We start from the raw sequence: 23,825 nt of genomic DNA on the forward strand, positions 1-23,825 counted from the left end.
TGTCACCGTGTCATTCTCTACCAAACACCTCTTTCTTTTCTTGAAGCATCATTTTTTTCAGCCTCCGCAGAGCAAAGAACGAGGTTTACTTTGATTTGGAAGGGTGCCATCGCAAAGTCATGCCATTGTCTCAACGCAGTTTCTCTTTAGATAAGAAAATTAAAAGAGGTTACAACTTCTTCCAATAATGATTTATTTGACTCTTTATAGAGCTCAGATTAGCACTGCAACGTAGTCTTGATAGTAAGAGGACAATTTAACTGATGTTTTAATCATACTCAGAATGATTTATACTATGATGGAGAAGGCTTGCCTGTTTCAATGAGCAACAGAGAATACGAGGACAGTGCCTGAAAAACAGCCCCCTTCAGGAATTCAGCAGTTTCACATAACCCATATTTTAGCATACATGGTGTCATATTTTAGAAGTTAAAATCCCCCTTGGCTTACCATAAATAACATTAAATGCATGACAGAGCACATTTCCTTAAGTTAAGATTTGTATTACATTTCAGGCGGTTTCATGAAGAAAACGCTTGTTAAGCAATTTGTAACAATATGTCACTAGCTCAATCTCTCCCTAAATCGAATCTGTTTACATAATATAACAGCATAAACAATTTCTAGTGTAGCCTGTTTCGGTAAATAAAAAAAAAAAAAAAAAATCTGCCTTCTAATGTAACCTATGGGGCTCCTTTTACTAAGGTGCGCTAGCGTTTTTAGAGCGCCAGGCTGAAAAATTACCGCCCGCTTAACAGGAGGCGGTAGCGGCTAGCACGCGCGCTATTCCGCGCGCTAAGGCCCTAACGCACCTGTGTAAAAGGAGCCCACGGTGTAACCAAACCCGAGACAAGCCAATCTCGGCAGTCACGACCTTGACAACAGAAGCGATAGCTCACCTTGTGCTTTCTTTTAGATTTTGTGGAGGTTTTTTCCACAGCTGGTGTGGGAGATTGGCGTCGATGTTTAGCATTGGTCTCTTTGAAATCTGCTTTTGCTGGAACAGCCTCAAATGTATCTTGTCCAGGTATTCTGGAGAGTAAACTGAGGTCTATTTTCACCCATAATGATTTAATATCTTCGTATTCTCGTAACGGAGACAGGAGTTCGTTTTGAACGATAGGAAAGGGTGAAAAGAGCTGCTCTTCTAACTCGTTGCCGGCCTGGTCTATAGATACACAACTGCCGTTGCTGGTTAAGCTCCCTACACTCAGGATGTTGCTGTTGGAGTCCTTTGTTTTGATCGAATTGACAGGCCCACCGCAGGGAGGCAAAATCTTAACCTGCAAAGTCTCTTCTGGGTCTGTATTCGAGTCTGAAGTTGAAGAGTCTGTTTCAACAAATTCTCGGGATTTTGGAACAATTTTGTTGGGGCCTCTGAGCTTCTTCTTTTCAGGAACAGGCCCTAAACTAGTCCTTGGTTCTTTCCTAGGTGCTGTCTTTCCCGCTGTTGCCTTTGTCCGAGCTTTCGGTTGCTCCTGTGGCTCCTTTTCTTTGGGCGTGCTGCTGCTGGTGTTTGGCTTAGGCCAGGTGTAATCTTCGGCACTGGAAGTCCTCTCCACCTTTTTAGGTTGCTTTTTCCCAGTCGATCTTGCGGTTGGCTCATTATGAGAAGGAGACTTTTGTTTGGAGCTTTTCACCTCAGGAGCTTTCTGGGCCACTCGTGGTTTGGCTTTTTCCCTGATAGGACTGAGTAGCCCCCTTTCTTTGGAGTCTGCCTGGAGTACGCTGCTATTGCTTTTGCCTTTGACCTGGCCCTCAGGCTGTTGATTGTTCAGGCATTCAGATGTGCTCTCCGGATGAGCCTCCTGTTGGTTGCTAATAATGGTCTTATTATGGGAGTTAACTTTGTTTAGCCATTTATCGAGCTGCCATTTGTTCGATGAAGGTGGTTCAGGCTGCAAATTAAAAGAAAAGCAGTATTCAGTAAGAAAAAAAAACTCTTTCTATGCCAAAAAGTCTCACATCTCAATTATATCTTTTTTTAAATTTTAGATTAACAGTGATTACTGCAATTTCCAACATTTTATTACCAGGCTATGCATTAAAATTGGTTAATTAAGGCATTTATCCCCCCTTTTACAAAACCACGATAGCGTTTTTTTAGCGCAGGTTGGCACACTGAATGCTCTGCGCTGCTCCCAACACTCATAGCACAGAGCATTCACTGAACTGGCCTGCGCCAAAAAACACTATCACGGTTTTGTAAAATGAGGGGGAGGGGCCTTAATGGATACCTTATTGGCTTTCTTTATAATAGTACCTTCACTTTGACTTGGATGAGAATTGTACAAATAAAATACCCTTTCCCAGACTGCTAAAATACATATTTATTTAAGACAATTTGCCCTTGGTAATTTTATGGCCCCCCTAAAAATAGCCTTTATAAGAGACATTAATAAGAAAAAGTAATCACTGGAAAAAAGGAGTCTGGTGGCAAAGTTAAAACATGGCACCAACTCTACTTATTCTCTAGCACAATGACTCGCAAACTTTTTCGAGCCGGGGCACACTAAACCTAGTGTCCCTGGCTCGAGACACCCGGAAGTGTGCTGGCATCGGCGTTATGATGTCACGTGCATGAGTGACATCAGCGCGCCATCAGCGTATGCGCAAAGTCCCTTCAAATGGGCCTTGCACTGAGAAAAGGACCTGCGCTGGAGAGAAGGGCCGGCAGAGAGAAGAGGTGCTGGCGTCGGGAGATTGCTTACAGGATGTGCCTCTCTTCGCGAGAGGCACGTCCTGTGGACAGTCAGCCTGCACTGGCTCCTCTCCTCTTCCCCAGTGTACCATGGCACACCTGAAATCCCAGGAGGCACACAGTATGCAATACACTACTCTAGCAGAACCTGGGCACTCTGATACCTTTATAGAATACAAGGATAAATCCTCACTTGCATTCCTAAATGAAGGTGCAGCCAGTTATGCCAGATCTATGACAGTTGGACACACCTGAGTGTAACCCTCTTTGCACATAACTTATAGTAATCATTAGTGAAGATATGAAGACAAGGCTAGACAAATGCTGGGTTGCATCCGGAGAAGTTCTGTCAGCCGAAAGCCCAAAGTGGTAATGCCGCTGTACAGGTGAGACCACATCTGGAATACTGTGTGCAATTTTGGAGGCCACATTATCAGAAGGATGTGCTGAGAATAGAATCAGTTCAACGGATGGCCACCAGGATGGTCTCAAGACTCAAGGATGTCCCATATGAAGAACGTCTAGGTAAGTTGCAGCCACTAGAGTTGGACCTCACCAATCAGGAGCTGCTTTGACACACAGCTCCTGATTGGTAAGGTCCAACTTTAGTACAGGAAGAGGTGATCGGAGCATACAGCGAGCGATTTCCTTCACTCGCTAGCGCTCCGGCTGCTCTCCTATATCTCCCACTGCCCTCTCCAGTCTCCCCTATGAAAAACCGTATTCGCAGTTTTTCAAGATTCATGGGGGGGTTCCTGGAATGGAACCCCCTGCGAATATCGGGGGAGTACTGTATTTCCGTTTCAATTATGAACCTCATAGCCAGCAGCCAGTTCGCATTATTCTTTCGGAGTGGGAATAGGACCAATTATGACCTCTCCACCTTCTCTAGCCACAATAAATTCTAACAATTGTTTGGTCTGAAAAAAAAAATAAATTTTTATCACCATAAGTAACACAACATTTTGCCAGAAATATCAATATAAATGTAGCACCCAGAGAAAGGACTCTCAGCCTATAAACCAGAAAAATCCCTTCTTCTCCATTGCGATACTTGTGAGACATCTGGAAAAATGCGTATCATTGAGCCCATAAATTGAGCATTTATATGTCTGAAATAAGTTTAAAGAATTAAGGGCTCCTTTTACAAAAGTGCGTTAGGGCCTTAATGTGCGGAATAGCGCGCGCTAGCCGCTACCGCCTCCTCTTGAGCAGGCGGTAGTTTTTCGGCTAGCACGCGCTAATCCGGTGCGCGCGCTAAAAACGCTAGCGCACCTTTGTAAAAGGAGCCTTAAATCTCTATCAAACTCAAGAGCGAAAGTCACCCCTAGTGTAGTACTTTCCACAATAACTTCAAGAGAAGGAAAGACAATCTTTTTAATGTACTGAGGGACCCTTTTATTAAGCTGCGTGAAAATGTGACCAACATTATTTATTATCACAGAACAGTGAATCCCACTTACCAGTTGAAGGGTCATTCAATATTTATCATAGTTTAAAGGGAGAAAAGCCTCAGAGCTAGAAGCAATACGCACAGTAAGTAGTTTCTATAACGAAAAAACAAAATAAAATAAAAAAGTGAAAATTAGAGAAAAAAGGTTAATGCTATTTAAGGGTTTTTGCCGATGACTGGGTCGAGGAGCGCAAAAATGATTGAAATACGCTAAAGTGGTTTACTGTGCGTATTGCTCCTAGCTCTGAGGCTTTTTTCCCTTTAAACTTTGATAAATATTGAATGACCCTTCAACTGGTAAGTGGGATTCACTGTTATGTAATAATAGATTTTTGACCACTTGATCAGACATTTTTTGTTTAATGCTTCAGCATTATTTATTCAATAAGAGGCACTCAGTATTCATATAGTATTCAATTCCAATACATATAACAATTGATAGATTCAGATCTACAAATCCACCTTCCAAAAATACTATACTGATCCTCAGATGCACCACTCCACGTTCAAACTCTATCACCACGTTAAGCTTGATGTGCAAAATCTTCCCTGGATCAATCTTATTTAATTATTTCTTTTGAATTATGCCATTTTTAAATGTTAAATATTTTTAAATATTTTGAATAATTTATAGTAGCCTTGAAAAAGCGTTTCTAACGCGAAACATGTCGGCACAAGAAGTCCCTATGCTGACCACAAATACACAAATACTTTAATATATTTAAAAATATTTAACATTTAAAAATGGCATAATTCAAAAGAAATAATTAAATAAGATTGATCCAGGGAAGATTTTGCACATCAAGCTTAACGTGGTGATAAAATTTGAACGTGGAGTGGTGCATCTGAGGATCAGTATAGTATTTTTGGAAGGTGGATTTGTAGATCTGAATCTATCAATTGTTATATGTGTCAGTAGAGTTACAAGGAGGGCGGGAGTTAGAGATATTTGTCAAAGTCAATCAAAACTTATCTCTTTGACAAATATCTCTGACTCCCGCCCTCCTTGTAACTCTACTTTTAACTATGCCTTGTACCTCCCACCTTCCTGTACCTCCCACCTACCTGTCTCCTCCCTACCTGCACCTCCTACCTACCTGCACCCGACTTCCTAAGCCACGCCGATTGACTTGTTTATAACCTCTCTATCTCCTTCTTGCCTGCTCCCGACTTGCTAAGTTATATTGATTGATTGACTTATTTGTAAATTTCGCTGTAGATGTACAGTCTCTTGTCATGTAAACCGCTCTGAACTATTCTGGTACTGCGGTATACAAAAATAAAGTTATTATTATTATTATAACATAACCTAACATATTCATTTATATACTGTAATAACTTACAGTTCAATGCAGTTAATAATAAACGAACTGAATATATTCAGTGAATAACAAGCATCATTCTCCCATATACTTAGGGCTCCTTTTACAAAGGTGCGCTAGCATTTTTAGCGCACGCTCCAGATTAGCAGCAATTTAGCGCGCGCTATTCCGCGCGTTAAGGCCCTACTGCACCTTTGTAAAAGGAGCTCTTAATGTACATGTAAGGTTTTTAACAATTTTCTAAAATGCAAATAAGAGACTGAAGTTAATAGTAACGGATGAACATCAGATTTCTAGCGGGCAGCTTGATAAGAAACCAATCGTTCTATATATCTCTTGTGTGAACAACTCTTCACAGGAGGAAAGACAAAAAAAGTGACCTGGATTGGCAAATTGAAATTGGTTAGGAAGATAGTTGGATGCCAGACCATTTAAAAACTTTAAAAAATGCCACCAAAATTTAAATAACACTCTGGCCTCAGACTGAAAATTAAATGTACAGCTGTATTCTGTAGTTTGTGAAATCTGTGACGATGCCCCATTTTCCATTTTGTCTATTAATAGCTGGATGCTAATTTCCCCATTAGCATGTAGCTATTCGTGAGTAAGTCCTTACTCACATCTATTTTCTAAGCAGGAAGGGCTGCTGCACTAACCATACTCTAATTAGCGAACAGTGATGGAGCTGCATTAACAGATTATCATTGGGCATGCCTACTCTCTGTCCTAGATATAACATAACAATATGCTTGTATATCACAGCTACCTCTCAGTTCCGTGCGGTTTTCAGAGTAAAGATACTGGACACTTACAGGGAATTACAATCCGTTAGTTAAAAAATTTACCAATTTAACAATTTTCTAATTGCCAGATCAAGTTTCAAGTTTATTAAAAGATTTTTTAGACCGCTTAATCAAATATCTAAGCGGTTTACAATGTAGAATTACATAAAAACATATAACTTTATAAAAACAAATAAAACAAGGGGAACTGGAAGACAATCCGATTAATAAAAGCACACGACGTACGGACCAACTGCCAACAATAGGGAAGTGGGAAAGAACTACAATTTTTATAGAAAAGGTTCAACATGAAAGGAAAGTACGATAGGCTGGGGTAAAAGATTAACAATTTACTTTATATTTTAAGTTTTTGAAATTTTTAAAAATTTTAAACTTTCAAAATTTTAAAATATTAGATTATTAAAACTTTGAAAAGATAGAATATTAAATTATTAAAATATAGAGTATTAAAGTATGCCCTTAAAAGGACAGTAATTATCCAAAGGCATCTTGGATAGGTGTTGGAACTTAATATAAAATTACCAAGATGTTTATCCCATATATCGGCCTGATAAAATAGAATTCTGCCAAAGAATCGTTTGTAAACACATCCCTTAATAGATGGACAGTCAAATATCCGCGAACCCCGTGTAGGGCGTTTTCTATGAACAAATTCCATGTGGTCAAGAAAATAACTAGGCAAAAGACCATGTAAAGACTTAAAACATATACAACTTAAAACAATATTCTCGCCTCAGTTGGCAGCCAGTTCAAGTTTTGGTAATATTTTGTCACATGGTCGATTTTTTTCAGACTGAATATCAAACGAACAGCGGTATTTTGAATAACCTGCAACCTCTTGATGCTTTTCTTACAGATAGACAAATAAAGGATGTTACAGTAATCTAAAGTGCTTAGAATAAGTGACTGTACCAATAGCCTACAGAAGCAAAGGTCAAAATATGGCCTAATTGTTTAAAGCTTCCATAACAGAAAATAACATTTTTTGACAAGAGTGCTAATGTGAATATCAAATGATAAAAATTTTGATCAAAGTGGATTCCCCTGGCTCCCAGTGCTAAAAATATTGTCTATTTTGTAGCCCATGCATAATGCACGCAGAACACAAAACTACCGTGGGACATCTGAGCGCCCGCTAAAGCAGGGCATTTGCTCCCCTCTTTAAAGAATCTCGACTGCACGGGCCGACATGATAAATGCTCTAACATCCATAAGGATTAAATAGGCATTGGAGCATTTGCTGTACAACTTTGTAACTGAGGTCCTTACCCTGTAGTAAGCATGTGTTAGTGCACTGTTCCGCAAACTTTTTTCCCTCCGGCATAGTAATGGAGCAAATATTTTTCTGCGGCACACCCACAATCCCACCCCACTCTGCCCCCAGCCCAGCCCCACACAAACATCAAATTTTTCCTGAGCTCGGGGACGTGTCCAGAGGTTCTCCAAGTATGCGCGAACGTAGATGCGATGACATCACACGCATGTGCGCATGCACACGATGTCATCACGTCAACGTCCGTGCATGCTCGGAGGCCTCCAGACATGGCACCAAGCTCCTGGGAAAACGAGATGAGGTTTGTATGGGGGCAGAGGTGCCAATGCTGGAAGTGACACTCAATCTAATCTAATCTAATCTTCTATTTATGCATTGCTCATACCTATAAAGGCTCAAGGCAACTTTAAAGAGAGGAGAGAGGGGAGAGGGGAGAGGATGGAGAGGGGGGAGGGGAGAGGATGGCGAGGGGGGAGGAGAGAGAGAGGGGTGGAGAATAGGTAGGCGGGGAGAGAGTGAGAGAGGAGGGGAGGGGAGAGATTCAGACCTTTTCAAGCCTGAGATAGTTTGGAAGAGAGATCTAGAGTAGAGAGCTGCATGGGAACGGGGATGACGGGAATCTGGCGGGACCCGCAGGGATCCCGCAGGTTCCCCCTTCGGGTCATGGGGATCCCGTGGGGACCCCCCTAGGGTCACGGGGATCCTGCGGGGTTCGATGCACTCGAGCCGCGAGGCTCGTCTTCTTTTCCCTACCTGCCCTACCGCAGCACACAGCCAAACGGAAGTCTTCCACAATGTCAGCGCTGACGTCGGAGGGAGGGCTTAAGCAACATCCATGAGCCACTGAGGTGCCAGCATCTGTGACTCAGAGACGCTACTGCTGCCTGCCAAGCTTGGCAAAAGGGACCCCCGGCCAACTGCAAAGGAAGTCCTCAGCTGACAGCTTGGGGGTTCTCATCAGCTGAGTATTTATATTTTATATTTACATTAGAGGCTTTGGTAGAAACTCGTTTACAAAGTATGTATTCTTCCCAATTAATATTTCCAAATTAATAAAGTCTTTTTGCTTATTTGTAAACGGGTTTCTACCAGAGCCTTTAATTCAGTAGCATAATTAAATGAAATAACTATTTCTGAAGTTTATAGGGACGGGCGGGGATGGAGGGGATTCCTCACGGGGACAGGTGGGGACGGAGGGATTCCTCCGGGGACGGGTGGAGACGGGTAGGATTCGTCACGGGTACGGGTGGGGATGGGTGTGATTTTGGCGGTGAAGGGTGGGGACGGGTGGGATTTCTGTCCCCGCGCAACTCTCTAATCTAGAGTACAGAGACCATGAAGTAGAATGCACTATTTCTAGTCTGATTCCTATCTAGCTTTAGCTGGATGCGGGAGAACCAGTCTCCACCCATGCATACGCTCCCTTTGAATTTGTACACTATTGCACTTTTGTCGCATTATGCGTGCACACTCTGCCAAACCACAGGCGCCTCCTTCTAGAATTACCCTTCACATTCCTGTTTTGACAAAAGGGACAATGGCATTTCCAACAATGTGGGAAAAGTGAAGGGTGGGGGATGGGATGGATTTCTCTCTTTACCTCTGGTGTAGCAATATGTGATTCTTCATTGCACTCCGCATCGCTAGAGCTGCTTTCGCTGTCGGAATCAGACTCGGAGCTGCTCTCGGATTCACTGGAGCTCCCTGAGCCTCCACTGGAATGCACTGGCCCAGTACTGTGCGCTGATTGTAAAGGAAGACCACTGTAAAAAAATAATAAAAGCTCATTTTTCTATATAATGTCTCTTTTGCTTTCATTCCTGTATTATTTAAGGGTACAATTGCCGGCCGATATGCTAGACCTAGCCGACAGTATTTTTTTTTAGCTGATATTGTTTGTGAGTTTTTGTGCTGAATTTTTCTCCCTTATGGGACATTAAAGCCTTGATAGAAAACAGGTTTTATTATAATATTCTGCAAGCAAACTGACTTGCAGCTTTTCTGGGGAGTTTTCAATGCATTTCAAAATGAAACAATTGCACCAGTAGTCCCTGCTGTATCTTTCCCTGCACATACGTGCAAGTCCTTCTCCTTTGAACATACCCAACTCTGCTTCCAGGCATGTATTTTGCAGTCATGGGGGTCTACTAGTCCTACTGACTTCACCTCTTTTGCTGCTGGAGGACAGATAATTATTAAACCTACATAAGGCTGGAAGAAACATAGAAACATAACGGCAGATAAAGGCCAAATGGCCCATCTAGTCTGCCCATCCGCAGTAACCATTATCTCTTTCTCTCTCTCTGAGAGATCCCACGTGCCTATCCCAGGCCCTCTTGAATTCAGACAGTCTCTGTTTCCAGCACCTCTTCCAGGAGACTGTTCCACGCATCTATCACCCTTTCTATAAAAATGTATTTCTTCAGATTACTCAGGAGCCTATCACCTCTTAACTTTATCCTATTCCCTCTCATTGCAGGGTTTCCATTCAAATGAAAGAGACTCGACTCATGCCCATTTATATTACATAGGTATTTAAACGTCTCCATGTGGGGAAGGTAAGTTCTTCAGGTGTGGTAGAAACAAATTAAACACGCCTCATTTGTATTATACAACATCAAACATATTGCTGGCTTTTAATTTTTTTATTTTTTGCAAAACGCTTTAACATGGACCATAGAGTTCAAGAACATTTCTGGTTGTAGAAAACAGTTTTGCCCAATGTAAGGAACTTTTTGAAAATCGTATGCTCAAACTCTCATAATGTCACCCACATTGCTTACAAGCATTCCCATAGGTGGGCTGAGATCAGGAAAGGCAGGAAAATCTATCTACTATAAAAGAAAATGTGTTTACCAGGGGGAAAATATCCAAGCAAAACTACTCACAGAGTTCTGCTTTTATCGCTGGCACAAATCCTACAGGTAAAATGTGCCCACAGAGTTCTGCTTTGATTACCGGTGAAAACCCCAAAGGTAACACTACTCAGTGGGTAGTTTTACCTAAGGGGTTTGCACCGGTAATCAAAGCAGACCCACATAATTCTGCTCTGATCTCTGGTGCAAATTCTTCAGGTAAAACGTAGTCACAGAGTTTGCACCAGGGTGAGCGGTTATGTTATTGCATTTACAAGGTCAGAGCTCCACACCAGCTAAGGGGCCTTCTACAAAAAAAGAACATAAGAACATAAGAAATGCCTGCACCGGATCAGACCTGGGGTCCATCCAGTCCGGTGATCCGCACACACGGAGGCTCAGCCAGGCATACCCTGGTGCATACATTAGTCACTCAAGAAGATGTTATGTTTTGAGCTTAATCTATATATATATAAAATCGGAGGTATGTATGTGTGTATGTGTGTGTGTATGTGTGTATGTGCCGCGATCACGCAAAAACGGCTTGACCGATTTGAACGAAACTTGGTATGCAGATCCCTCACTACCTGGGATGATATGTTCTGGGGGTCTCGCGGCCCACCTGCACACGTGGGCGGAGCTACAAACAGAAAATCAGATTTCACCCATTCATGTCAATGGAAACAATGTAAAAAGCTGCCATTTCACAGTAATTCAAAAACGACTTGACCGATTTGAACGAAACTTGGTATGCAGATCCCTCACTACCTGGGGTGATATGTTCTGGGGGTCTCGCGTCCCACCTGCACACGTGGGCGGAGCTACAAACAGAAAATCATATTTCACCCATTCATGTCAATGGAAAAAATGTAAAAAGCTGCCATTCTCACAGTAATTCAAAAACGGCTTGACCGATTTGAACGAAACTTGGTATGCAGATCCCTCACTACCTGGGATGATATGTTCTGGGGGTCTCGCAGCCCACCTGCACACGTGGGCGGAGCTACAAACATAAAATCAGATTTCACCCATTCATGTCAATGGAAAAAATGTAAAAAGCTGCCATTCTCACAGTAATTCAAAAACGGCTTGACCGATTTGAACGAAACTTGGTATGCAGATCCCTCACTACCTGAGGTGATATGTTCTGGGGGTCTCACGGCCCACTTGCACACGTGGGCGGAGCTACAAACAGAAAATCAGATTTCACCCATTCATGTCAATGGAAAAAATGTAAAAAGCTGCCATTCTCACAGTAATTCAAAAACGGCTTGACCGATTTGAACGAAACTTGGTATGCAGATCCCTCACTACCTGGGGTGATATGTTCTGGGGGTCTCGCGTCCCACCTGCACACATGGGCGGAGCTACAAACAGAAAATCATATTTCACCCATTCATGTCAATGGAAAAAATGTAAAAAGCTGCCATTCTCACAGTAATTCAAAAACGGCTTGACCGATTTGAACGAAACTTGGTATGCAGATCCCTCACTACCTGGGATGATATGTTCTGGGGGTCTCGCGGCCCACCTGCACACGTGGGCTGAGCTACAAACAGAAAATCAGATTTCACCCATTCATGTCAATGGAAAAAATGTAAAAAGCTGCCATTCTCACAGTAATTCAAAAACGGCTTGACCGATTTGAAGGAAACTTGGTATGCAGATCCCTCACTACCTGGGGTGATATGTTCTGGGGGTCTCGCGGCCCTCCTGCACACGTGGCCGGAGCTACAAACAGAAAATCAGATTTCACCCATTCATTTCAATGGAAAAAATGTAAAAAGCTGCCATTCTCACAGTAATTCAAAAACGGCTTGACCGATTTGAACGAAACTTGGTATGCAGATCCTTCACTACCTGTGGTGATATGTTCTGGGGGTCTCGCGTCCCACCTGCACACGTGGGCGGAGCTACAAACAGAAAATCATATTTCACCCATTCATGTCAATGGAAAAAATATAAAAAGCTGCCATTCTCACAGTAATTCAAAAACGGCTTGACCGATTTGAACGAAACTTGGTATGCAGATCCCTCACTACCTGGGGTGATATGTTCTGAGGGTCTCGCGGCCCACCTGCACACGTGGGTGGAGCTACAAACATAAAATCGGATTTCACCCATTCATGTCAATGGAAAAAATGTAAAACGCTGTGGGACCGGTTTGAACGAAAATTGGTATGCAGATCCCTCACTACCGGGGGTGATATGTTCTGGGGGTCTCGCGGCCCACATGCACACGTGGGCGGAGCTACAAACAGAAAATCAGATTTCACCCATTCAAGTCAATGGAAAAAATGTAAAAAGCTGTGGGACCGATTTGAACGAAAATTGGTATGCAGATCCCTCACTACCAGGGGTGATATGTTCTGGGGGTCTCGCGACCCACCTGCACACATGGGCGAAGCTACAAACAGAAAATCAGATTTCACCCATTCAAGTCAATGGAAAAAATGTAAGAAGCTGTGGGACCGATTTGAACGAAATTTGGTATGCAGATCCCTCACTACCTGGGGTGATATGTTCTGGGGGTCTCGCGGCCCACCTGCACACGTGGGCGGAGCTACAAACAGAAAATCAGATTTCACCCATTCAAGTAATTGGAAAAAATGTAAGAAGCTGTGGGACCGATTTGAACGAAACTTGGTATGCAGATCCCTCACTACCTGGGGTGATATGTTCTGGGGGTCTCGCGGCCCACCTGCACACGTGGGAAGGGTGGGTTCACCGAATAATGTATATGTTCTTGCTCCTGGAGGTGAAACTAAAAATGTTGTTTATAATCAATTTTTGTGTTAGTTGAATTGTATTCATTTTGTCAAATATTTCACATTATACTTTGAATATTTTACTTTTTATAAAGCTGTAACAAAATTATTTCATTCACCACTATAAAGTATCTTTATTTAAATCCATTTACAGTGTTATTGCTATAATTAAATACCCGTGCAACGCCGGGGCATCAGCTAGTGCATTATAACATGGGATTTTAACATGCTGGAAGCCCAAAACTAATACTGCAGGAAGAAGTGGAATTCCACTATTTATGATTGCAGGTCACGCGTTAACATTAAGATTAATACATGGTACCGTCTCCTGGTTAACACTTACCACCTTCTATTTAGGAGGTAGGAACTGGATTCAAATTCACATGGCAGGGCTGATCCTTGTAATCCTGCTTTTGGGATATCAAAACTAGAAGTCCCTATAAGCAATGGGGTAAACCCTAGACAGGATCAACTCTGTTGGGTGAATCTGGATGCAGCTGGCAACTATATTATAAGTGGTTCTGGGTTAACTCTGTATTAGCCAGGTAGCATGCTATAAATATACCTCCTCTTTTACTAAGGCGTGCTAGCCGATTTAACGCGTGCTAAATATTATCACGTGCTAAATATTAGCGTGCGCTAAATGCTAACGCATCCATAGAATATAATGGACGCGTTAGCTAAATCGGCCAGCACGCCTTAGTAAAACGACCCCATAATAAGCTAGTCAGTGGGGGGTGAGCGGCGCCAGGGCGGTGGCGACCTTCTCCTGCCCTCTTCCCCGCTCCCCCCCCGCCACATGCGCGCACGCACCTTCCCCGTACCTTTTTATCTTCGATGCGAGCATTTACGTGTCAGCTTCGGCACTCTCTCTGATGTCATTTCCTAGTCATGGGTCCCGGAAGTGACGTCAGACAGCGCCAAAGCCGACGCGAGCAGCAACTTCGTGACTACTCGCACCAAAGATTAAAAAATACGGGGGGAAGGGAAGGGTGGCGGGAAGCAGGAAGGGTGTCAGCGCCCTTAGAAAGACTGCACCCGAGGCGGACCCGTTCCCCGCATGCCCCTTACTACGCCACTGGAGCTAGCTGGCTAATGCTTCCACACCCACTGACAGAAAAAGTCAACACCACGCTGTAAAGGCACAGAAACAGCAAACTACTTCAAAACCCCTTAACACAATTGCCCAGTAGCCTTTTGCAATTTGCTAACTGCGTTTAGAGTCCCTAAGAGACTATCACATTTCACTTAGCCTCTTCACCCAAGGAAATGTTTTACACTAACTCATTTTTTTTAAGGTTTTTAATAGTTTTCTAGTGTGTCTTTTATCAAGATGGCTTCTTAAGACTGAACTATAATTTTTGGTGGAACTCATTATGCTATATATATAAAATGGAAAGAGCAATATCTACACAGAAGGGGTATTTAAGGAAGTTTCAAGATGTATGGGAGCCGTTAACAAAATATTGTACTAAATTTACAAGTTCAATACTGGGGGAAGGGGGGTGTAATTTTTAGTTTATTATTTAACAATATAAGAATGACAGGGTGAAAATTTTATCATATGATACATATGTTTTATATTTGCTATGGAAGGGTGGGGAGGGAGGGAGATAAGTTATATGATTTGGATTATTGCTGATTATTAAGTGTTCTATTTAATGTTAAAATGTTTTAACTCACTGTCACACTTATTGTAAGTTTTAAAACGAATAAAGATTTTATATATATATATATAAAAAGATGGCTTCTTAAAAATCGAAAAGCTTCACGTTGTTTTTGGTTTTTAATTCTTGCCATGTCAGATCCCGGTTGCCGCTCTAATCTTTTCCAAAATGTTAATAATTGTAAGGTTTTTCAAAGCCTCGGGCATAAAGCTTTGCGTGCAGAATGGATTTGTTCAGAGGCTCTCTGGTAACTGATTTTTACATTTGTGAAGCTGACAAAAGTGTTTGATATTATTCACCGTTAACGCCACAGACAATCAGTTCTTCGCCTTAATACCTCATTTGATCAAATGTTCTAATCAAACTAGCCCCACCGTCTCCTAGCGAGATTTTTTTTTTTTTTTTTTGCTACTACCCTCGTTTTCCTATTTGTTTGATCATCTAACATTTTCATACGTTTGACATGAATTGCTGAATTATAATTCTTCTTTTTTTCCCCTGTGGAATATAAGAGAAGTCGTTTTCACTTCCTTCGGAACGATAGAACACAGAGTTTATTGAACAGGTAGTTGAGGATGACAAGGCTGAAAGGAGTTTCTTTATTTCGTTCTGTCTGAGACATTCTTGAACTGTATTAGATTGAAATACAGAGGAATAGGACTTCTCTCAGCATGAAAAATGTACAATGCTCACTATATTTTATCTTTCAGTGAAAATACTTAGGAAGTATAACCCTCCTGTAAAGCTGATGTCACAGTCTTGAAACTTATATAATCTGTTGATCTGGCTTTAATTCTTCTTTACTGTTTTATCTCCTCACCCTTTTATGAAGCAGCGGTATTAGCTCTGATGCTCATAGGAATTCTATGAGGGGAGGGGGGCTGCTCTCCCTAGGGAGGGGCCTTAAGTGCCGGGGTCAATTAGTGCCTTAGACCAGTCCCCAGTGTATTTCCAGGATGCACTAGAAAGAGGAAAGCTCACCATTTTGAAGAGGTGGGCCTGCTGGCTGGAGGGAGTAGGCATCCCTGTTTCCGGCCTTCATTAAAAAGTTTTTTGGGGGTGTTGGGGGGGGGCAGAGTACCCAGGTAGTTGGACGAGTGGTTATCCCTCCTTCCAGGGGTGTAGGGGGAGGGGCAAGGATCTACAGCAGTGGGAGGGAGTGGGAATCCCTCCTACCAGGGGTGTTGGGGCGGGGTTACCGTTGGCAGGGGGGAGTGGGCATCCCTCCTGCTAGGAGTGTCAGGGGGCTGTCGGTGGTGTTGGTGCATTGTGGGGGTGGGGGAACCCCAGTGGCAGCAAGAGGGAGTGGGGGTCCCTGCCGATCCTGTACAGGGTGTTGTGGGGGTCTGGGCAACAGCGGGCAAGAGGGTATCGGCAAGAGGGGGACTTTTTTTCTGCTGCTCTTCCTGACGGTTAATCAGCTGAGCCATCAGGATTTGAGGATGCCTGCAGCTCAGTTGATTGGGGGGGGGGGGGCAGGGGGGCAGAGAAGAGGACAAAAGAGGGGCACTACCTGTGTGCCATTCATCCTCGCTATGCCACTGTATGTTACTTTCAGGTAGGGGCATAGTCAGACACTCAATTTTGAGCAGGCAGAACCCCAAGTGTGTGGGCACAACAACCCTCATCCCAAAACGATTGGTGGTCACTTAACGCCACTCCCCTGATCCTCTGGGTACCTTTAAATCCTTTAGGTTTTCGACAGCAACTCTACCGCTACTACTTATCATTTCTATAGCGCTACAAGACATACACAACGCTGTACATCAAAACACAGAAGAAACAGTCCCTGCTCAGAAGAGTTTACAATCTAGTCAACTCATTCCCCTTGCTTGCGCCAGCTCTAAGCCTTCCTTCTGACGCAGCTTCCTGGTCCAAGATGTCATGATCTGAATTGGCGCTAAGAATGGCGCTAAGCACGCGGCAATGGAGCCCCTAAACTGAGGCACCGTCATATAGAATTTGCTCCAATATATGTACTTTAACCTCAGTGGGTTTATGGTACCACATGCAGCAACTTTATATACCCACATTTAAAAGTAGACATTAGTGTTGCCATGCTATTAAGAGGGTGTACTGAAGCCCATAGGCAGCATAATGCTTTTTTGTTTGGAGGGAAGGGAGGAGCTCCACCCTAGACCACACCCAAGCCCCACCCCAGACCCCACCCCATAATAATAGTACTAATTGTAATGCCATTTCTTTCATTCACTCTTCATATACACACAATACAATCTTATTAACGATACATAATGGTAACCACAAAAATAAATTACAGAGAACACATTTTAATTAACTATCATTTATAGTCAGCTTTTTTCATAGAGGTCAAGGCAGATGCAATGTTACCACAGTATCTTCTACAGTAAACTCCCCTTCAGTGCCAAAGAAGTAATACCAAACCCTGCAAAGAGCATAAGAACAGCAATACACTTCTCCCTCCAAATTTAGGACTCGCAACTTTGGTTATTCACGAGTGTCTAAACCCTGACCCACCCCCGCTTCCCAGACTTCTCCATGCTGTACCTGGTGGCATAGCGTTGAAGCGGGGCAGGAACGATCTTCCTACGCTCTTGCCCCGTGCTGTGACCCGCGATTGTAAGTTGTAAAGGCACAGAGCCATGAAAATTCTGAGTTCCTTTTCTACTTTTAAGTGGCCGTCTCTGACCCACCGTCACCTCTCCACACCTTTCCTGGTGGTTTAGCAGTGAAGCGGAGCAGAAGCGATCTTCCTGAACTCTGCCCCGTGCAGAGCCATCAACAAAAATGGCTGCCGTGAATTCCCACTGTAATCTCGTGAGACCATGGGAACTCACAGCAGCCATTTTTGCTGATGGTTCTGCCTGGGGGCAGGAGTGTAGGAAGATCGCTCCTGCCCCGCTTCACCACTATGCCACCAGGTATAGCATGGAGAGATCTGGGAAGCAGGGATGGGTCTGTTTCCACTATCATTAAATATCAGAATTCTATCACGCGGAAAATTGAGCAAATTGAGAACTATAACAGACGTCTCAATTTAAGAATTCTAAATTGTCCCAAACTTCAAACGCTGCCGCCTGTTGTGGTCTTTAAAAAATTCTTTGTAGAAAGTTTGAATTTTTTTTACCTGAATTAATTCCACCTTTAAACAAAGTATACTAACTACCTTCAAAAAATTTAGAATCAGGCGATTTGCCTTCTGAAAACAGTCCCCCTGTAAATGATCTATATAACCTAACAGCGATTCTTGGTGGTTAACTTTGGTTTTGAGCAGGATCTTTCCTCAGTAATGAGACTGTACTTCAAAAAGAAAGGCGGAAAGACTTTCCATATTCCATTCAGTGAAAGACCTGGAAAGGCATCTGAGGACTGCCGTGGAACGAAACTGAATGTATAATAAAATGAATTAAAGGCCTCCCACACAAATTCTAGAGACTAATTAGTGATTATGGATTGTAAATATATTTAAATATTTGTGATGAGAAATGAGTGTGATTGCCATTTCTGAATTCCCAGGCAAAGACCAGAATAATAAACAAAGGCCTCCTTTTACGAAACTGTGATAGCAGTTTCTAGCAGTTTCTAGCTGAATGGCCTGCGCTGCTCTCGACGCTCATTGAATTAACCTCTTTTTTTCTGGGGTGAAATAACCTTTTTCACTACTCATTTTTTACATGCAATTACAATAATCACCTTTGGGGTGAGTATTCTCTTTCATTAACAAAATTTTTTTAAAAAAACAACCCACCCCCAAACACAGATTAAGGGGTCTTAGCTGTTTCTACAGACTCTTGGATTGTTTAACAGATAATAACTGGTAGAAAATAGTTTCCTATGGCCTAAGGAGACATTTCATAAGGAATGGTACAGTAGTAAAAACAAAAATGTGCTTTTTAAATTTACAGCTGGGATTGGTTTACAGCATTTCCAAACACCAGATTTTGCTAAATTTTCCAGTTTCTGTGCTTGCTAAAAGCAATTACTGTATTTTCACGTAGATAATGTGCACCCGTGTAAAACGCGCATACGGGTATAGTGCGCGGGAAACTGACATATATGTAAAAAAATTTTATATACCGCGCACACCCGTATACCGCACATGCTGCCCCGACTCTCCCGTCGCCGCCCGACTCTCCTTTCGCCCGCCCCGACTCTCCTCTGGCCACCCCGACTCTCCTCTCCCCCGCCCCGACTCTCCTCTCCCCCTTGAAGTCCTGTCCCCACCCTGAAAGCCTGATGCCCCCCCCGACGTCCGATTCACCCCCCCCGCAGGACAGCTCGCATCCCCACCCCGAAGGACCGCTCGCACGTACCCGCACCCGCACCCCCACCCCAAAGGACAGCTCGCACGCACTCCCACCCGCACCCGCACCCCCACCCTGAAGGACCGCTTGCACCCCCACAGCCTCCCGACCCCCCCCTTCATCATGTAGAAGCTCCTACCGGTGTCCTGCTGCTTCCTCTTGGCGGGCCCGGCCCTTCTGTGAGCCCTGCGTCTGCGCTGCTTCGTCTTCTGGCGGTCCCGCCCTTTCTCTGACATCAGATGTCAGAGAAAGGGTGGGACCGCCGGAAGACGAAGCAGCGCAGACGCAGGGCTCACAGAAGGGCCGGGACCGCTAAGAGGAAGCAGCAGGACACCGGTAGGAGCTTCTACATGATGAAAGGGGGGGGGTCGGGAGGCTGTGGGGGTGCGAGCGGTCCTTCAGGGTGGGGGTGCGGGTGCGTGCGAGCGGTCCTTCGGAGTGGGGGTGCGAGTGGTCCTGCGGGGAGGGGGGGGGGGTAAATCGGACGTCGGGGGGGGGAACTATGTAAAAAAAAATTTGTAAAACGCGCTCACGCGTATAACACGCAAGATTATGCACGGTTTGTAAAAACTGTGTATAACGCGCGCGTTATATGCGTGAAAATACGGTAATCCAGCCTATACTTTTTAATACATGCAAGTGTTGTTACTGTCTCAGCTCAGTACAGACTTGTCGCATCTTATCATTTATAGGCTATGCTCAAAGAAGATCCTGAAAGTTGGGGGGTCCTTTGATCAACCCGCCCCCCCAGGCCCGCCCACTTCCACCCATCCCTGCCCTGTCACACCCTGGTTCTGCCCCGGTCCTACCCCAGCCTCGCCTCTAATCCGGGCCCAGCCCCGTCCCCCGCTGCCTGTGCATGCGAAGTCGTCGCGTCATTTCCACACATGCGCGTATGCTGTACTGCGCGAAGGAAAGCTTTTCAAAACCAGGACAAAGTGCTGGGTTTTGAAAAGCCGTCCAGACCCCCGGACATTTCCTCAAAAGGAGGACATAGCCGGGGAAATCCAGATATCTGGTTACACTAGACAGATGCAAGTGGAGATCACTCTTACTCACAGAACCCAGTAGACCTCCAGGTAATGTCCCTAAACCCCTGGGGTAGGAGGGGAGTCCTTTGAGAGGATCATATGGAGGTGGCTATTGTGCAGTTGGGTGGATTGGGGAGACCTGAAGAGTGAGGGGGGATTGTGTGCAGGGGAGAGCTGGATATTAGGGTGGGGCATTACAAGAGGGAGCCTACAGCCTGACCACCTAGGCCTGCTCTTACTACTGGAAGCTAAGCAGCGACAGGCTTGGCCAGTACCTGGATAGGAGACCTCCTGAGAATACCAGGTGCATGTCGGGCAGCAGAGACATAATGGAGCCGTGTAAGAGAAGGCAATGGCAAACCACTCCTGTACTCTGCCATGAAACATCAAAGGGTGGATTCCTCACTGTGTGTGTTGCCACAAGTTGGTGGCTGACTCAGCGGCATAATCCATCCATTACATGAGGGAGGGAGACCACACTCACATGGATATTCAATGCTAGAGCCTGGGTTTGACCTGGCATTGAATATCCAGATTTAATTCAGCTGCCGGCTGAATATTGGGACCACTATTGACAAAAAGCACATCCATATCATATATAGGGGACTTTTCGTTAAAGTGAGCTAGACCCTAACATGGGCTTCGTCTGTGGGGGGAAAAAAAGATTTACCACACGATTCAATAAAACGTGCCGCAGTAATTTTCCTGTTTATGTGTGCGAAACTATTTTTGGAGGAGGACTGGGGCATGGGCATGGAAGTGCTAACCAGCTAGCTTGTTCACATTAGCGCACACTGACTGGTTAAAGCGGGGTTAAGAGGGAGCCGTTAGCGCCCACTAAAAGAGAAGGCGGTAATGGCTCCCACATAAATTATTTGGAGTTGTTATTATTATTTATTTAGATTAACTGCCTTTCATGAAGCGATTCACTCACGGCGGTTTACATTGACTAGTGGTCAGGCACTCTAAGGCCCTCTTTTACTAAGGTGCGCTAACTGATTAACGCGTGCTAATCAATTTAGTGCGCGCTAAATGCTAACACGTACATGTTAGTCTATGGATGTGTTAGCGTTAGGCGTGCGCTAATTCAATTAGCGCATGCTAATCGATTAGCGGACCTTAGTAAAAGAGGGGGTAAACATTTTCCCTATTTGTCCCAGTGGGCTCACAATCTAACGGATTTGCTAATCTATTTATTTCATTTTATATCCTGTCCTCCCCAAAGAGCTCAGAACGAGTTATAAGGTAGCATACATAATATTTGGACAAACAAGTTGCTAATGACATTAGTGCCCATCCTGCAAATAAAAAAAATTACGGAAAATGCCATGTTCTCCCCCCTCCCCCCAACCATTGTAAAATTGAGCTTAGCGCAGGGGAAAGTCCTGCATTGGGACATGCTAAGTCCATTTTTTTTTACTGCAGCTCTGTAAAAAGACCCCATAAAATTTATCGTGCTCAGTTTGTATTAAAAAGTATCCGAGTCTGGTTTAAATCTACTCAAAGCATACTCATTTCCGATATTTTGATCCAAGATGGCTGCGGTCGTGGTTTACTGAGCAACCGCCCACAAACCTTATCTGCTAAATCTTTTCTTCCGGCGGTTTTTCGCCGTTGCTAATCGTAATTATGCCAAAGAGGAGAGGAAAGGGTGCCTTTGGAACCTCGCGGCGCTCTGGTGCAGTCTCCTCCGGCAACATTGAGGAGTTGCTGAGGCGGATGCAGGGCGCCATTGGAACATCGGTGTTGCTACTGACTGAGACGCTTCCGGGAGACGGAATGGAGGCATCGTTTCGGGCTCATGAGATCTCGTTGAGCCCCGACGTGAGAGCCCCTCCTCCCAATCCTCGTGCCGCGAGTTCCCCGGGGGGGAGAGGCAGTCGAAGTCGGCATGCGGTCTCCCCCTGAGGTTGCTGGGGACGGTGAGATAAACAACAATTCAGGCTCCCAGAGTTTGCAGCAGAGCCTGAATGCTCATGAAGATGGTACAACAATGGGGTCAGTCCCGACCCAGGAGGAATGGGGAGGAGAAGGACCTTTGGTTGGTGAGCCTAATTTTTCACTATCAGATTTGCAGACTTTCAATATTGTAAAGCCCCAAGAAGTCACATTGGAGGCTTTGTGGGATCTGACTGCCAATTTGGTCAGAACAGTGAACACTAATTACTTTCAGATTGAGGGGAAAATAAAATCTCAGGAGAAGGAAGTTCTTCAGATAAAACAAGACCTGGTTGAATCAAAACTAGACATTCAGAATATTAAAGATCAACTTAAGTCTTCCAAATTGCTTCAGGAGACATTAATTAAGGACAATGTCAATTTAAGAAGGAAGATAGAGACATTTGAAAATTTCTCTAGGAACAATAATCTTAGATTGATCCATTTTCCCCGAATTTTAACAGTTACTCCAAGAGAAATGTTAAAACGTTATTTGTTGGAGATATTGGAAGTACCGGAAGATTCATTGCCTCCTTTCACTCAGGTCTATTATTTACCGAATAAAAATCAGGATCACCAGGAAAGAAACCAAGGACCAATTGATGTATCTGCTTTACTTGAATTGTCCGATAAAGAAAACACAATACCTGCTACATTGATTGTGACCTTGGTTATCACATTGGATAAAAATTGGCTTCTGAGATTATTCTTCAAAAATAAAGAGAAAAAGTTTCTTGACTTTAAGATACAAATGTTCCCAGATCTGGCAAAAGATACACAAAGGCGTAGAAAAGAGTTTCTATTATTAAAACCTGGAGTTGGGGGAACTTTTTATCTTCGTCATCCCTGCAAATGTATAGTACAATATAATTCTCAGAAATATGTTTTCTTTGAGCCAAACCAGCTGACGGCCTTTCTTTCTTTGTCCCCCCTGGAGAAGGGAAAGAAATGAGGACTTTAAGATATTAGATATTAGAATATCAGTTAACCACGTTCCACATATCTTTAGTTAATATTTTCTTGTTATTCCGTTTATATTACATCATGGATCTTATAGTGGACTTGAGAGATTATGCAATATTTTGTTCTTATATAAAATTAGTGAGATTTTTTGCTTTCTTTTGCTGTAATCACTTTCTGTACAAGTGTATCTTGATTTGTTATTTGAAATCTATATATATATATATATATAAAAAAAAAGCATACTCATTTCCACAGTAAATCAGAGAAAATAGAAAGGAGTGAACATGAGGATGAATTGGATAGGTAGGAGGTGGATCCTTCCTGGACACAATTTTCGAGCCTTCCTTTAACTTTGGGATTCCAAGCAAAACTGCTTTGTAAAACATTTCCCTCAGCATTTTCCTTTGGAGAAATGGCTTTCTCCTCTTCATTTGCGCAAGGCATTCCTAATGGAAAGAATAAATTATGCATCGCAAGACTAACTTGACATCAAACCCAGATGGTTTCAAAGATCAGGTGGACACAGACACTACAACCGGTTTCAAGACCTTTTCTAAGATGATTAGGCAGTGCCTGGCTCCAGTGAAATGCAGCATCACTCTTAACAAAGTATTCCTATTTGTCACAAACTGACATCACAGAAAGGAAAATATTTGTACAACATTGTACACAGGAAATGCCAAAACTAATCTAATCTAATATAGGATTTATGAATCGCTCTAATATCAAATAGTTCAAGGCGATTTACATCAAAAGAAGCCATACACA

General features: G+C 43.5%; 1 protein-coding gene across 1 annotated transcript in view; it reads right to left on the bottom strand.

Annotated features, from left to right (window-relative positions):
* The window catches only part of AFF2 (AF4/FMR2 family member 2), an 877,713-nt gene that overhangs the window by 66,755 nt on the left and 787,133 nt on the right, over window positions 1-23,825 (bottom strand). Inside the window, exons 10-11 of the mRNA XM_033945510.1 lie at window positions 9,153-9,315; window positions 900-1,898 (exon numbers count right to left, since the gene is read on the bottom strand). Of these exons, the coding sequence (XP_033801401.1) occupies window positions 900-1,898; window positions 9,153-9,315 (1,162 nt within the window). The remainder of the gene's footprint in view (window positions 1-899; window positions 1,899-9,152; window positions 9,316-23,825) is intronic.

The sequence above is a fragment of the Geotrypetes seraphini genome, chromosome 5 (assembly GCF_902459505.1).
Source record: "Geotrypetes seraphini chromosome 5, aGeoSer1.1, whole genome shotgun sequence".
NCBI classification, from domain to species: Eukaryota; Metazoa; Chordata; class Amphibia; order Gymnophiona; family Dermophiidae; genus Geotrypetes; species Geotrypetes seraphini.